Source organism: Balaenoptera musculus, chromosome 5, assembly GCF_009873245.2.
Source record: "Balaenoptera musculus isolate JJ_BM4_2016_0621 chromosome 5, mBalMus1.pri.v3, whole genome shotgun sequence".
NCBI lineage: Eukaryota > Metazoa > Chordata > Mammalia > Artiodactyla > Balaenopteridae > Balaenoptera > Balaenoptera musculus.
Genome location: NC_045789.1, coordinates 29,772,564 through 29,786,585, shown reverse-complemented (window position 1 = coordinate 29,786,585; position 14,022 = coordinate 29,772,564). Strand labels below are relative to the sequence as shown.

At 37.1% G+C, this 14,022-nt stretch overlaps 1 protein-coding gene across 2 annotated transcripts in view; it reads right to left on the bottom strand.

Annotated features, from left to right (window-relative positions):
• Positions 1–14,022, bottom strand: part of ARHGAP10 (Rho GTPase activating protein 10) — a 327,424-nt gene that overhangs the window by 40,677 nt on the left and 272,725 nt on the right. For both annotated transcript variants that reach the window (XM_036853059.1, XM_036853057.1), the window contains one exon: positions 12,193–12,343. In XM_036853059.1, the coding sequence (XP_036708954.1) occupies positions 12,193–12,343 (151 nt within the window). The remainder of the gene's footprint in view (positions 1–12,192; positions 12,344–14,022) is intronic.

Sequence of the window (14,022 nt, the reverse complement as noted above, 5' to 3'; positions counted from 1 at the left end):
AAATAACTAAGATAATAACCAGAGACTTAAAGAGTCACTATTTCTATTCTGACCCAAAGAGAAAAATAAAACCACAGCCATCATCACAATTCAAGCTCAAAGACTCATGTTGCTGAGTTCAGAGAACAAATATTAGTACATGGAAAATGTCAGCTGTATAATTCACCATAATAGGCTTGAAGATTTTTTTTTCCCATCCAAGGTTGACATTGGACTCCTTCTAAATACTGCCTAGAAGACACACAAGAATGCCATGCCAAGCAGAATGAGCATTTAGAAGGAGCCAGGCTGCAAAGTTGCGACCCAGAGTTCATAAAAGGCAAGGAGAGACAACTAGTTACAGGAGTAGCCTTCACAGTTGACTCAATCTCACATCATTTCTTTTTCCTCAACAGCTGGGAAGGATTCAGTAAGTACAAATAAACTGGCCACAGGTTTGTTTGGTTATATTAACTGTAGACAGCACTCTTATCTCCTGGTAATTTTTATCATGGTCCATAAGAGTTTTCTGAGTAATAACAATTGCTTGGAATTGGCCACACTGAGATAATACCTTCCCCTTCAAGATTTCTCCTCATCTTCCTAGCTACCAAAGGAAACGTTTCAAATCAGTCACTCCTGACAGCCTTAAAAATTCTATTTCATTCAGGATAAACAATACTTCGGTTGGTTTGAAAAGATGTTTCTTAGACAGCCCGGCTACCTCCTACGTTGTTAAGTGTTTCAAAGAGGGCTATAAAGAGAGTGACAGCTGCTTGAATTCAGAACTAGAAATTAAAATAAAAGCTATTAGAAGTGAAGAAAAAACCCACACCACAGGGAGACAAGCTTTAAAGAATTTTTCTCTCTTCTATAAATTCTAGTTACCTGCCATGAACTTTTTTAAGGCGTTAAATAAGACTTTTTTTCTTCCCCCTCCAGAGAGAGGGGGAAATGTTCATCCCACACAGGAGCATAGTTAAGATTATAGAGGAAGTCATACAAGAAGGTGCCTCGTGCTTTGTCAATAACATTAGGGGGGCTGAGCTTCGAGGAGGCGTCTGGGGAGACGCCCGTGCAGGGGAAGCAGCAGGCATGATCTATGGGCAGGTCACAACTCAATCACAGCCCTGACATTTCTGGCTGCCTTTTCCAACCCATTGATCTCATCACGGTAAAAGTGAGAAATAATGTGTCGACAGAGCCTGTCACTGGATTCAAGCCCGGTCTTAGATTTAACTTCACAACACAGTAATTCCATGCCAAGGAATCATGACTTTGCTCAGAGGAGGTGGCAAGATGGCTCGGCCCTTGGAAAGTTATTATCCGGAATCTACCCATGAAGCGTCATGCAAAAAAATGGTAAGAATCGAGAGAAGATTACCAAGCATAAGACAAAGATCTGCTTGCGGCCGGTTACTTGGGTTTATTATTAATCTCTGCAAGCTGATCAGATATGTCTATAAGGAAATGTCAATAGCTGTATAAGGTCTCTGAAAATCCACATCAACAATGGTTTGCAGTGATTCTTCTCTCACATAAGTGTCCTGATAGAATTTGAGGGAGGACGGGGTAGTAACAATTCACTTACGAACGCATGCTTTCATGAAGGTCATTTCTCTTTTTTTTTTTTTTTTTATTGGAGCACAGTTGATTAACAATGTTGTGTTAGTTTCAGGTATACAGCAAAGTGATTCAGTTATACATACACATGTATCTATTCTTTTTCAAATTCTTTTCCCATTTAGGTTATTACAGAATATTGAGCAGAGATGTCTGTGATATACAGTAGGTCCTTGTTGGTTATCTATTTTAAATATAGCAGTGTGTACATGTCAATCCCAAACTCCCAATCTACCCCTGTAAAGATACTCTCTTGGGAACTGAGATTAGAGAGTGCATAGTTGCCGTGACTGTCAGCTCTCCATCCTTGACTTCTACAGAAATAAACATCTTTGAGTATGGTGGGGGCCGCCCATCCTTTACCTGTGACTGAATGGATATAAGTCTGCGAGGTAAAGTAGGAGAAAACTGAGCTCTACATTGTTCATAATTATGAGACTAATCTTTCTCTAAGAAGACATAACATTTCAGTCATTCCTTAACATTTCTCTGTCCACTGGCTTTCCACATACACTATTTATACCAAACTTATTTTCTAAACAAGTTACATATAACAATATGTACTGAAGACACTAACGAGATGAGATGATTTCTTCCTTTTGATGGAAAGATGGTCTAAAGATATATATTAAAAAAAAAGCCTCAGGACAAAACTAAGACATAAACACAAGGAAAAGATTTACCTATGAGCCTACAATGTGGCTGATGACCTCTGTGTTGATTAGCTGCCTTCATCCTCCACACCTGGTCAGTGGAGAAGTCCCAACAACTTGCTTTAACATTTCTACCAGATATCCATTTTATTTTCAATTCCTAGTGCTGACTCAAGCCCACATCAACCTAAGCTTAAATTACTTAACCAGCCTTTTACCATGGCCTTCTTGACTCCTACAAGACAGATTTGTCCCAGCCTGATTTTACAGACTGATGCATATCAGGATAGGCTCTTCCTTTAAGAAAGGAGGAAAAGGGTCCTGCTTTATTGTTAACCCACCTCCCCTTCGACAGTTGTATTTTCACTTTTTTGCTTATTAAGCTCTGCATCCTCGTCATGTTCTCTACCACACTGTAGGACTACAATAATACATGTTCAACAAAATGTGCTCCAGTTAGCACATCCGGGATCCAAGTGGGAAAGTGCCAACCTAACGATACCCAAGTAAGAACTACCCTAAAATAATATTAAATCCTGCCAATTGGCTTGCAAGATGATTTTGTTTTCAACTCTTTATAAGTCATATCTTTTCTGTTGCCTAAATAAACAAATTGCTATACCATGTACAAAAGAAGACAGGCAAAGAATACCTAATCACCAAAGAAGATACAAATAAAACTAGTCCTGTGAATGTCTAGTTGTGTTTAAAATTAGAGCTAGCATAAAGGAAGAATGGGAGAGCTTACTCAAAATTCAGATGATAATCTTCTTCTCACTCACCAAACCTTCCTTTAAAATGTTTCTTCTGCCTTGAAGAGAAAATAGCAAAGAATATACCTCATACAACCTCATGAACTTTCCTTGTATATGGGGACAAACACAACAGTCTCTCTTTATATAAAAAGGTACTAAGGGTCCGGGACCCAGCCCTGTCCACCAGACATTGCACCAGCAGCCACATTCCCACCACAAGAGGGCACATGCAGCCCACATAGGGGATACTCCCTGAATGCCTGGCTCTGGTGGCCAGTCAGGAGTGCACTTCTGAGCCCCACAGGGCATCTCCTAAATAAGGCCATTCCTTCAATTCTGGGAGAGATAGCTGATTTACCTAATACATAGAAACAAACACAAAATGAGGCAAAATGAGGAGACAAGGGAATATGTTCCAACAAAAGAAAAAGACAAAGCCTCAGAAAAAGAACAAAAGGAAGCAAAGATAAGCAATCTACCTGTCACAGAGTACAAATTAATAGTCATAAAGGTACTCACTGAACTTGGGAGAATAGATGAACACAATGAGAACTTCAGCAAAGAGACAGAAAATATAAGCAAGTACTAAACAGAAGTTATAACTGAACTGAAAAATACACTGCAGGGGCTCACCAGCAGACTAAATGAGGCAGGAGGATGAATCAGCAAGCTGGAAGAGAAAACAATAGGACTCACCCAAACAGAGCAGCAAAAAGAAAACAAAAATTAAGTGAAGATACCTTAAGGGACTTTGAGACAACAAGAATAATATTTATATTACAGGGGTCCCAGAAGGAGAAGAAGGGTCAGAAAACTTATTTGAAGAAATAGTGGCTGTAAACTTCCCTAATCTGTGGAAGGAAAGAGACATCCAGGTCCAGGAAGCCCAAAGAGTTCCAAGCAAGATGAAACCAAAAAGACACACACCAAGACATATTATAATTAAAATGGTAAAAGTTAAGGATAAAGAGACAATCCTAAAAGCAGCAATAGAAAAACAACTTGTTACATACAAGAAAAACCCCATAAGGCTATCAGCAAATTTTTCAGCAGAAACTTTACAGTGCAGAAGGGAGTGACACAACATATTCAAAGTGCTGAAAGAAAAAACTTCCAACCAAGAATTCTGTACCCACAAAGTTATCATTCAGAACTGAAGGAGAGATTAAGAGTTTCCCAGATAAGCTAAAGCTAAAGGAGTTTATCACCACTAAACCAGCCCTACAAGAAATGCTAAAGTGACTTCTTAAGCTGAAAAGAAATGGCACTAATAATGAGAAAACACATAAAAGTAAAAACATCACTGGAAAAGGTAAATATGTAATACAGGTAGTGAAACCACTTAAAATGCAAACGTGAAGGTTAAAAGATAAAAGTAGTAAACTTAACAAAAATTAAAATAATTAGTTAAAAGATGCACAAAATGAGATGTAAAATGTGTCATCAAAGGTATAAAATGTGATGGGGGGAGTAAAAAGATAAATTTGGACACATTCCAAAGCTTTAAGAGGTTACCAACTTAAAATGGGCTACTATTTACATAAGATGTTATATGTAAACCTCATTGAAACCACAAGGAAAAAAACCTACAGTAAACACACAAAAGAAAATGACAAAGGAATGTAAGCATAACACACACACACATGTGTGCGCGCACACGCAAAAACCCACCAAGACACAAAGGAAGCAAGAAAGAGAAGAAAGGAACAGAGAAGAACTACAAAAACAGCCAGGAAACAACTAACATAATGGCAATAAGTACATACCTGTTAATAATTACTTTAAATGTAAATAGACTAACTTTGCCCATCAAAGGCAGAACGGCTGAATGGAGAGAGACTCACTTCAGAAGAAAGAGTACACAGGGTCTCAAAGTGAAGGGACTTAAAAAGACATTCCATGCAAATGGAAATGAAAGAAAGCTGGAGAAACTACACTCATATCAGACAAAATGGATTTTAAAACAAAGACTGTAATAAAAGACAAAGAAGGGCATTACATAATGATAAAGGGGTCAATACAGCAAGAAGATATAAGATTTATAAATGTATATGCACCCAGCAGAGGAGCACCAAGATATAGGAAAGCAAATATTAATGGACATAAAGAGATATTAAAGGCAATACAATAATAGTGGGGGACTTTAACACCTCACTTATATCAATGTATAGATCATCCAGACAGAAAATCAATATGGAAACACTGAATTTAAACAACACATCAGACCAAATGGACTTAATAGATATATACAAATACAGAATATTCCATCCAAAAGCAGAATACACACTCTTTTCAAGTGCATATGGAACATTCTCCAAGACAGATTACATGTTAGGTCTCTAAACAAGTCTCAAGAAGACTGAAATCATATCAAGCATTTTCTCCAACCACAATGGTATGAAACTAGAAATCGATCACAAGAAACAAAAGGAAAAACCACAAAAACATGGAGATAAGCCAACATGCTACTGAGCAACCAATGGCTCATTGAAGAAATCAAAGGAGAAATTAAAAAATACCAAGAGATAAATAAAAACAGAAATACGACACGCCAAAATCAACAAGATGTAGCAAAGAAAGTTCATAGCAATACAGGCCTACTTCAAGAAACAAGAAAAACTCCAAATAAACAACATAACTTCACACCCAAAGGAACTGTAAAAAGAAGAACAACGTCGTCCAAAATTAGTAGAAGGAAGGAAATAATCAAGAGTGGAAATAAATGAAAGAGATTAAAAAAACAATAGAAAAGATCAATGAAACTACGATCTGGTTCTCTGAAAACACAAAATTAACAAGTCTTTAGCTAGACTCACCAAGGGAAAAAAAGAGAGGGCTCAACTAAATAAAATCAGAGATCAAAGACGGGAAGTAACAACCAGAGAAATACAAAGAATCATAAGAAACTACAGACAATTACAAGCTAACAAATTGGACAACCTAGAAGAAGTGCATCAATTTCTAGAAACACACAATCTTCAAAACCGAATCATGAAGAAATAGAAAATCTGAATAGACCGATTACTAGTAAGGAGGTTGAAACAGTAATCCAAAAATCTCCCAACAAACAAAAGCCCAGGCAGATGGCTTCACTGGTGAATTCTACAAAACACTCAAAGATTTAATACCTATCCTTCTCAAACTCTTCCAAAAAAACTGAAGAAGAGAGAAATCTTCCAAACACATTTTATGAAGCCAGCATTACCCTGATGCCAAAACCAAACAAGAACACCACAAAAATAGAAAATTACAAGCCAATATCCTTGATGAACACAGATGAAAAAAATCCTCAACAATATATTAGTAAACGAAATCCAATGATACATTAAATACATTAAGAGGATCTTACATCATGATCAAGTGGGATTTATTCCAGGGATGTAAGATTGGTTCAACATCCATAAATCAATCAACATGATACATCACATCAACAAAATTAAGGATAAAAACCATATGATCATCTCAACAGATGCCAAAAAAGCATTTCACAAAATTCAAAACTCTCAACAAAGTTGGTATACAGGGCATGTACCTTTACATAATTGAGGCCATATATGACAAACCCACAGCTAACATCATATCCTAACAGTGAAAAGCTAAAAGCTTGTCCTGTAAGATCAGGAAAAAGACAAGGATGCCCACTCTCACCTTACTTTTATTCAACATAGTACTGAAAGTCCTAGCCACAACAATTAGGTAAGAAAAAGAAATAAAAGACATCCAAACCAGAAAGGAAGAAGTAAAACTGTCACTACCCACAGATGACATGATACCATATAGAGAAAACCCTAAAGCCTCCACCAAAAAAACAGTTAGAATAAATGAATTCATTTAAGTTGCAGGATACAAAATCAATATACAGAAATCTGTGGCATTTATATACACTAATAGCAAACTACCAGAAACAGAAACTAAGAAAACAATCCCATTTACAATTGCAACAAAAAGAATGAAATACCTGGAAATCAATTTAACCAAGGAGGTGAAAGACCTGTAAACTGAAAATTATAAGGCACTGGAAAGAAACTGAAGTAAACACAAATATATGGAAAGATATTCCATGCTCATGGATTAGAAGAATTTATATTGCTAAAATATCCATGCTCTCTACAGATTCAATGAAATCCCTATCAAAATGCCAATGGCATATTTCACAGAAGCAGAACAAATAATTCCAAAAATTGTATGGAACCACAAAAGACCCCAAATGGCCAAAACAATCTTGAGAAAGAACAACAAAACTGGAGGTATTACACTCCTTGTCTTCCAACTATACTACAAAGCTATAGTAATCTAAACAGTGTGGTACTGGAACAAAAACAGACACACAGATCAATAGAACAGAATGAGAGTCCAGAAATAAACCTTCACATACATGGATAATTAAATTATGACAAAGGAGCAAATAACATACAATAGAGAATGACAGTCTCTTCAATAAACGGCATTGGGAAAACTGGACAGCAACATGCAAAAGAATGAAACTAGACCACTATCTTACACCACACACAAAAATCAACTCAAAATGGATTAAACACTTGAATGTAAGAGCTGAAACCATAAAATTCCTAGAAGAAAACAGAGGTGGTAACATCACTGACATCGATCTTGGCTATGTTTTTGTGGATCTGACTTCAAAGGCAAGGGAAACAAAAGGAAAAATAAACAAATGAGACTACATCAAACTAAAAAGCTTCTGCACAGTGAAGGAAACCATCAACCAAATGAAAAGGCAACCTACTGAATGGGAGATGATATTAGCAAATCACATATCCAATAAGGCATTAATATCTAAAAATATCAAAATATATAAAGAAATCATACAACTTAACAACAAAAGCAAAAAAAAATAAATTACACAACCCAACTGAAAAATGGTCAGAGGATGTGAACAGACATTTTCCAAAAGAACACATAGAGATGGCCAAAAGACTCATGAAAAGGTGTTCAATATCATCCATTGTTAGGAAAATGCAAATCAAAACCACAATGAGATATCACCTCATACCTGTTAGAATGGCTATTAACAAAGACAATAAATAACAAATGCTGGAGAGGATGTGGAGAAAAGGGAACCCTAGTACACCATTTCTGGAAATGTAACTTGGTACAGCCACTAGGGAAAACAGAAAACAGTATGGAGGTTCCTCAAAGAGTTAAGAAGAGAACTACCATATAACCCAGCTATTCCTCTTCTGGGTATTTATCCAAAGAACACAAAAACATTAATTCGAAAAGACACATGCACCCCAATTTTCATTGCAGCATTATTTACGATAGTCAAGATATGGAAACAACGTAAGTGTCCATCAATAGATGAATATATATATATGTGTACCATACATATTGCATATGTATGCATGCAACTCAGCCATGACAAAGAATGAAATCTTGATATTTGTGACAGCATAGATGGACGTTGGAGGTATTTTGCTATGTGAAGTAAGTCAGAGAGAGAAAGACAAATACCATATGATTTCACTCACATCTGAAATCTTAAAAAACAAAACAAATGAACAAAATAAAACAAACACATAGATACAGGGAACAGATTAGTGGTTACCAGAGAGGAAGAGGGTTGGGGAGTGGATGAAAGGGGTAAAGGGGGTCAGGTGTATGGTGATGACTGATAACTAGACCTGTGGCGGCGATCACTGTGTAGTGTATACAGATGTCAAATTATAAATGCTGTACACCTGAAACTTATATAATTAAAAAAAGAGGTAGGAAGGACATAAATTTGGAGTGGGCAGGTATAAACAAAAACACAACATACACTAAACTTTTTTAGAGTTACTTTACTACCACTTCTAAGGAAATAAAAACACAGAAAGATAACCTGAGAACGAAATAAAAGGAAGTCTTTGATTTTTGCATCTTCTTTTTAGCACTTAGCAGCCTACCTCATATTTTGCTATTTCCCAACAATTGATGTTGCCAAATCTACTCAGCTTTGAGGTTTGTGAGACTATTAAATGCTATATGAAAATGAACGATATGGCTTCTACAAAATAACAAAAAGAATTTCAGAAAAAATTTAACAGCTGCTCTATTTAAAGAAATCTAGCTAGATAATATATCCATTTCAGTTCATCTTAATCATCAACGGAGATCTTTAAGCAAGTAACTAGAATTTTAAAGTCTTCTGAAAATGACAAGTTTAATACCATTAAATCACATGTTAAAAAGGAAAATAAATGAGCATTGTGTATGCAGTATGGCTAAATGTGCCAATGCCAATTAAAGCCTTTGTTAAAGTAAAGATACTAAGTGTCTTTAATTAAACTTGGGGGGCGGGGTTGAAAAAAACACAATAAAAACGATGTCTAACCAGCAGAGGGTGTCTCTCCTATTTCACACCAGCTAAGCTAGGATTCTCCACTTCTAGGTCTATCCTACTTCAGCTCATGCTAACAGGCTTGCTGACTGCTAATAACGACTTTCTGATCTGCCTAATGCTGAACTGAAACCAATTCTGAGTGTTTTCCAGGGTTGCCTGTTGGGTCCATCGTATGGTTTCGTACCCTACTCAATGCAGAAGAAGAAATAACATACCACAAAACCACTTCACTCAAATATCAAATCTGTGACCAAATCATACAGCTGAAGAAAATCTCCAGTCATCCAAACTAGTTCCTTGAATCTTGGCAAATAATCTACCTAACTTTAAATAAAAATAATTTGTCCTGGATTTTATTAAGTCAAATTTAACTTGTACTACAGTGAATAAATGGGGGAAGGGGAAAGGTGGAAACATATTTGCATTTAAACCTTCTATCGGACTCATAATAAACTAAAAAATTTGGAAAAATCATCAACCAAAGTTGGCTAATAATGCATACCTTAACCAAAACTAGATAAACATGGGAAGTGACTCAACTACCATCAATAAGAAAAAATACATAAAAAGATTAAACTTTTGAAAATTTCAAATAGAGTTGACAATTAGATGACTCGGGCTACTGAAAAACATTTAAGTCCTGGTGATAAGAAGAGATTTTTTTTTTTTTGAAAGGGTAGAGTTTTCAATGTGCTAAGTAATAATCAATAACATAGCCTTTTAATATCCTTTCCCTGTATGCTTCCTTTCAAAAGCATTTTCACCACCTCTTCATTTATTTCTTTTTTTAGAATATGCAAAATATGGATCCCACTTTGTTCTCCCTGAAATAATTCTTTTTCACACAACTTGAGTTTCACTAAAGCTTAGCTACAAATAATTGGTGGGGGGCGGGGGGGGGGGAGCGGAGAGGATAAATAACAGGTTTTAATTGCTTTATCTTATGACCTGTAAGATAAAACAAAATCACCCCATGACCAAAATCATGGGCTTTTCTGATTCTAACAACTTCCAAAAAAATCAAAGGCTGCAATCCAGAAGGATCAATGTAAAGTTATAAAAAGACAAAATGTAGAATAAAACATCATATAGACGGTGAACATAAAAACAGACTATAGGAATTAAATGTTTGTCCATCTTCTTTTTTCCCTTATAATTAAAGAGTTTTAAAGAATTTTTATATGGCCTAAAAATTAGGAGAGCTATGATTGCACACCATTTTGAGTATTTCCATAAAAGATGTGCTAAATACCACTTCAGCAGCTTCTTACCCATTAATAATAATCATTCAGCAACCCAATGATCAAAAGATTAGTAAACTATGTACACATGACTGGATATTCTGATTCAATTCCTAAAAGTACCCCCCAAAGTAGATGTGATTCCCTCTTTGGTCATTTCCTTTATGAAATAGAGTCAATTCAGTTTTGCTCAAGGGCCGATGAGCCCAAGTACGTATTGTTTTACGTCGCCTTGATTTTGCTCCCATCCTACTTTCCAACATTTGCCTCGTTCACTAATTTTTTAACACTTCCACCAGAGGACAAGTGAGATATAAGACAAGGCGCAATTCAAACCAGTCAGCTTTACTCCTTATTAGCAACTCTGTTGAGAGAGTGAACACGAGAAAGGAGAGAGAGAATAAGAAGTTGGCTGGGCTCAGAAGCTGAAACTGAGGGCTAAAAGGAAGCTCTGAAAGTACAGGTTGACTTTAATAAATCATGCCCTTTCTCTGGAAAATGAGGACCTGATTGTAAAACTAACGTGTGTGTGTGTGTGTGTGTGTGTATATGTAATATATTATATAAGTGTTTATTTATATATATATATATATATACACACACACACACACACACACACACACACACGCACACACTACAGGAGGCATTCTGAGTCCTCCTGTACAGACCCCCTGAGAGTTAGTTAAAGACAGGTGTCACCTACTTGCATGGGTCTTTGGATATTAGCTATGTGACATTTCATTATACAGCTGCTTATGATGGAGGTACTGTATGTTTCTATCTTCATTTCCTCCTTCCCTTTGACAATCACCTCACACCTCCAAACCAATAAAACCTTGGTAGTTTCGATCTTATTCTCCATGCCAATAACTACGTGATTACAGATCAGCAACTGGGGTCTCGCCATGGCTCACAGCCTTGTTTTGTAGGGATCAGTGTTTAAAATTCCAATTTCTAGGCTCCGGTAAAAACGAGGCAATCTGGCAATACTGAGTCAAGGTGGCCACGTGACAACAGAGAGCTGGAACGGGGTGGCTTGGATGGAAAGTAAGGACTTCCACTGGTCAGAGTCCCACTGCAGCTCGGCCCACTCAGCCGAGCCCCCGACCGTGGTCCATTTGCCACCCCGCCGCAGGATGAGACACCTGCCTTACAAGAAAGTCAGAAAACCGGGCGGTGCAGAAGCACAGACCCCAGCGCCACAGGGACCCGTGCCTTTGATCTCAATGCATTTAACATCAGACTCCAATGTGCTCCTCTCATGAAAGATCTACTTTCATTTTAGTTCCTCTTCCATTTGTCTCGGGGTTATGTAACCTCACAGGAGGTCACACAAGTCTCCCCAAAAAGAAATTTTAGCTGTCTTTTCAAAGTAAAAAAAAAAAAGAACCGTGAATAACAAAGACAAACACAAAACTGAAACGTGCATTCTCTCCCTGACAAGGAAAGCTTTACCCTCCCTGTTAATCTCAAAAATCATAATCTTAAGGGGAAAAGAAGTTAAAATCCAAAGGATGGAAAACCATGGCCCGCCCTGGGGACATAGACTTTGCCATATTCTCAACAGACTGTCAAGAAGAAACATGTAATTAACATCTTACCATCTTCCAGTTCAAGACAAAGATTATATACAGCCACGGGTCTCTTAGTCCTCTGGCCCTGTCTCTTCGATTGCCTTGGTGGAGCATTTGGGGGTGACGCTGACAGGGTGACTGGGTCAGGCAGTGTGGCATCAGGCAGGGTCCTAAAAATCTGCCATCAAAACATGAAGGACATTAATTGTTTTCCATGAACAGAAACCTGGGTTTTGCAACAGTATACCAGTACCGAACAACATCTGGAGTTCATCCAAAAGGGACTGCTGGGGCCAAAAATCCATGCCTTCAAATTTTAGGTTATTAAGTCATCAGTCTTTATTTTTTAACAGAGATTTCAAAATAAAATTTCTCATTAAAATTAAGTAAAAGCAGCATCAAATCATTATATTTCAAAATACATTCATGCCCAAACTAAACAAGTATAACCATCTTCACCAGATGTAGACAATACCACAGCTCTTCATCCACAAAGGAAGTAATCGGGATAAAACATTAAAAACAAATATCCCATTCAATTTCACACAGAGTTATATTTATGCCAAAATGCTAGTCTCAATTTTTTTTTTCAGACTACATAAACAGAAACATATGATCGCAGATATTTTTTACACATTTAAAAATAGCCTGTGCTTTACGAAATTACCTTTCGGATTCCCACGAGCATTTTTCAGAAAACGCTTTGTAGATTTTACCAATTTGTTTAATACCTTCCAACTTCTCTTAAATATTTCCCTTCCATTTATGCAACCTAGAGTATCAGCACCTTGATTATCTACAGTGTCATTCATCTATCAGCAATAACAACATTAATTAAAATGTGCTGCTTCTTTGCTTAGCCATATTTTTTTTCTCTTGAGAAAAGCAAACTGTGCCATAAAGGGAAGCATATCACACAGAGGTGATTTATAATAAAATTTTCATAGCTGCCAAGACCTGAGTTCGGAAGCTTCCTGTCCCCAACAACACTGGAGTCCCTTCAGCCCTCAATGAAGTCATAACATAAAATATTTAGACATCACCCCGACACTGTATCTCCAGAGGGCTGGTGTTCTAAAGGTAGATGCTCGAAGAAAGCCAGCTAGCATTAAACAAACCGTAAACATAAAACTCACAATAAAAGGCACTGTGTGAAAGCCCCACTGTTACAAGGAGATTATTATTTATGTATATGAATAAAAACAGGCACATGACCTGTGTGTACAAGTGAGTGTATCGCATATATGTATCACATTTAATAGCTAACAAACGTGTCAGAATTATATTCACAGTCTAAAAGTTCTCACCTAAAAACTATTATATACCAACAGAAATAAACAATTTCAACAGAGCATTAGCTTTATAGTACCATACTGCCCCCTCATGTGTAAACGGAATAAAAAATGGTTTAAATTACTGTGGACAAATATTTGCTAGTGAAAAGTTAATTTTGTGCTCCAACTGGTAACCTGCTAATACCATATTTCCACAGACTTTGTGCTCCAATAGGGCAGTCTGGCAAACAGCAAACTACTTATCTGCCCAAAATCCTCTGCTGTCCCTACTAGAGAATGGACCTGAGGACACAGGGAGGGGGAAGGGTAAGCTGGGACGAAGTGAGAGAGTGGCATGGACATATATACACTACCAAATATAAAATAGATAGCTAGTGGGAAGCAGCCGCATAGCACAGGGAGATCAGCTTGGTGCTTTGTGACCACATAGAGGGGTGGGATACGGAGGGTGGGAGGGAGACGCAAGAGGGAGGAGATAGGGGGATATATGTATATGTATAGCTGATTCACTTTGTTATACAGCAGAAACTAACACACCATTGTAAAGCAGTTACACTCCAAT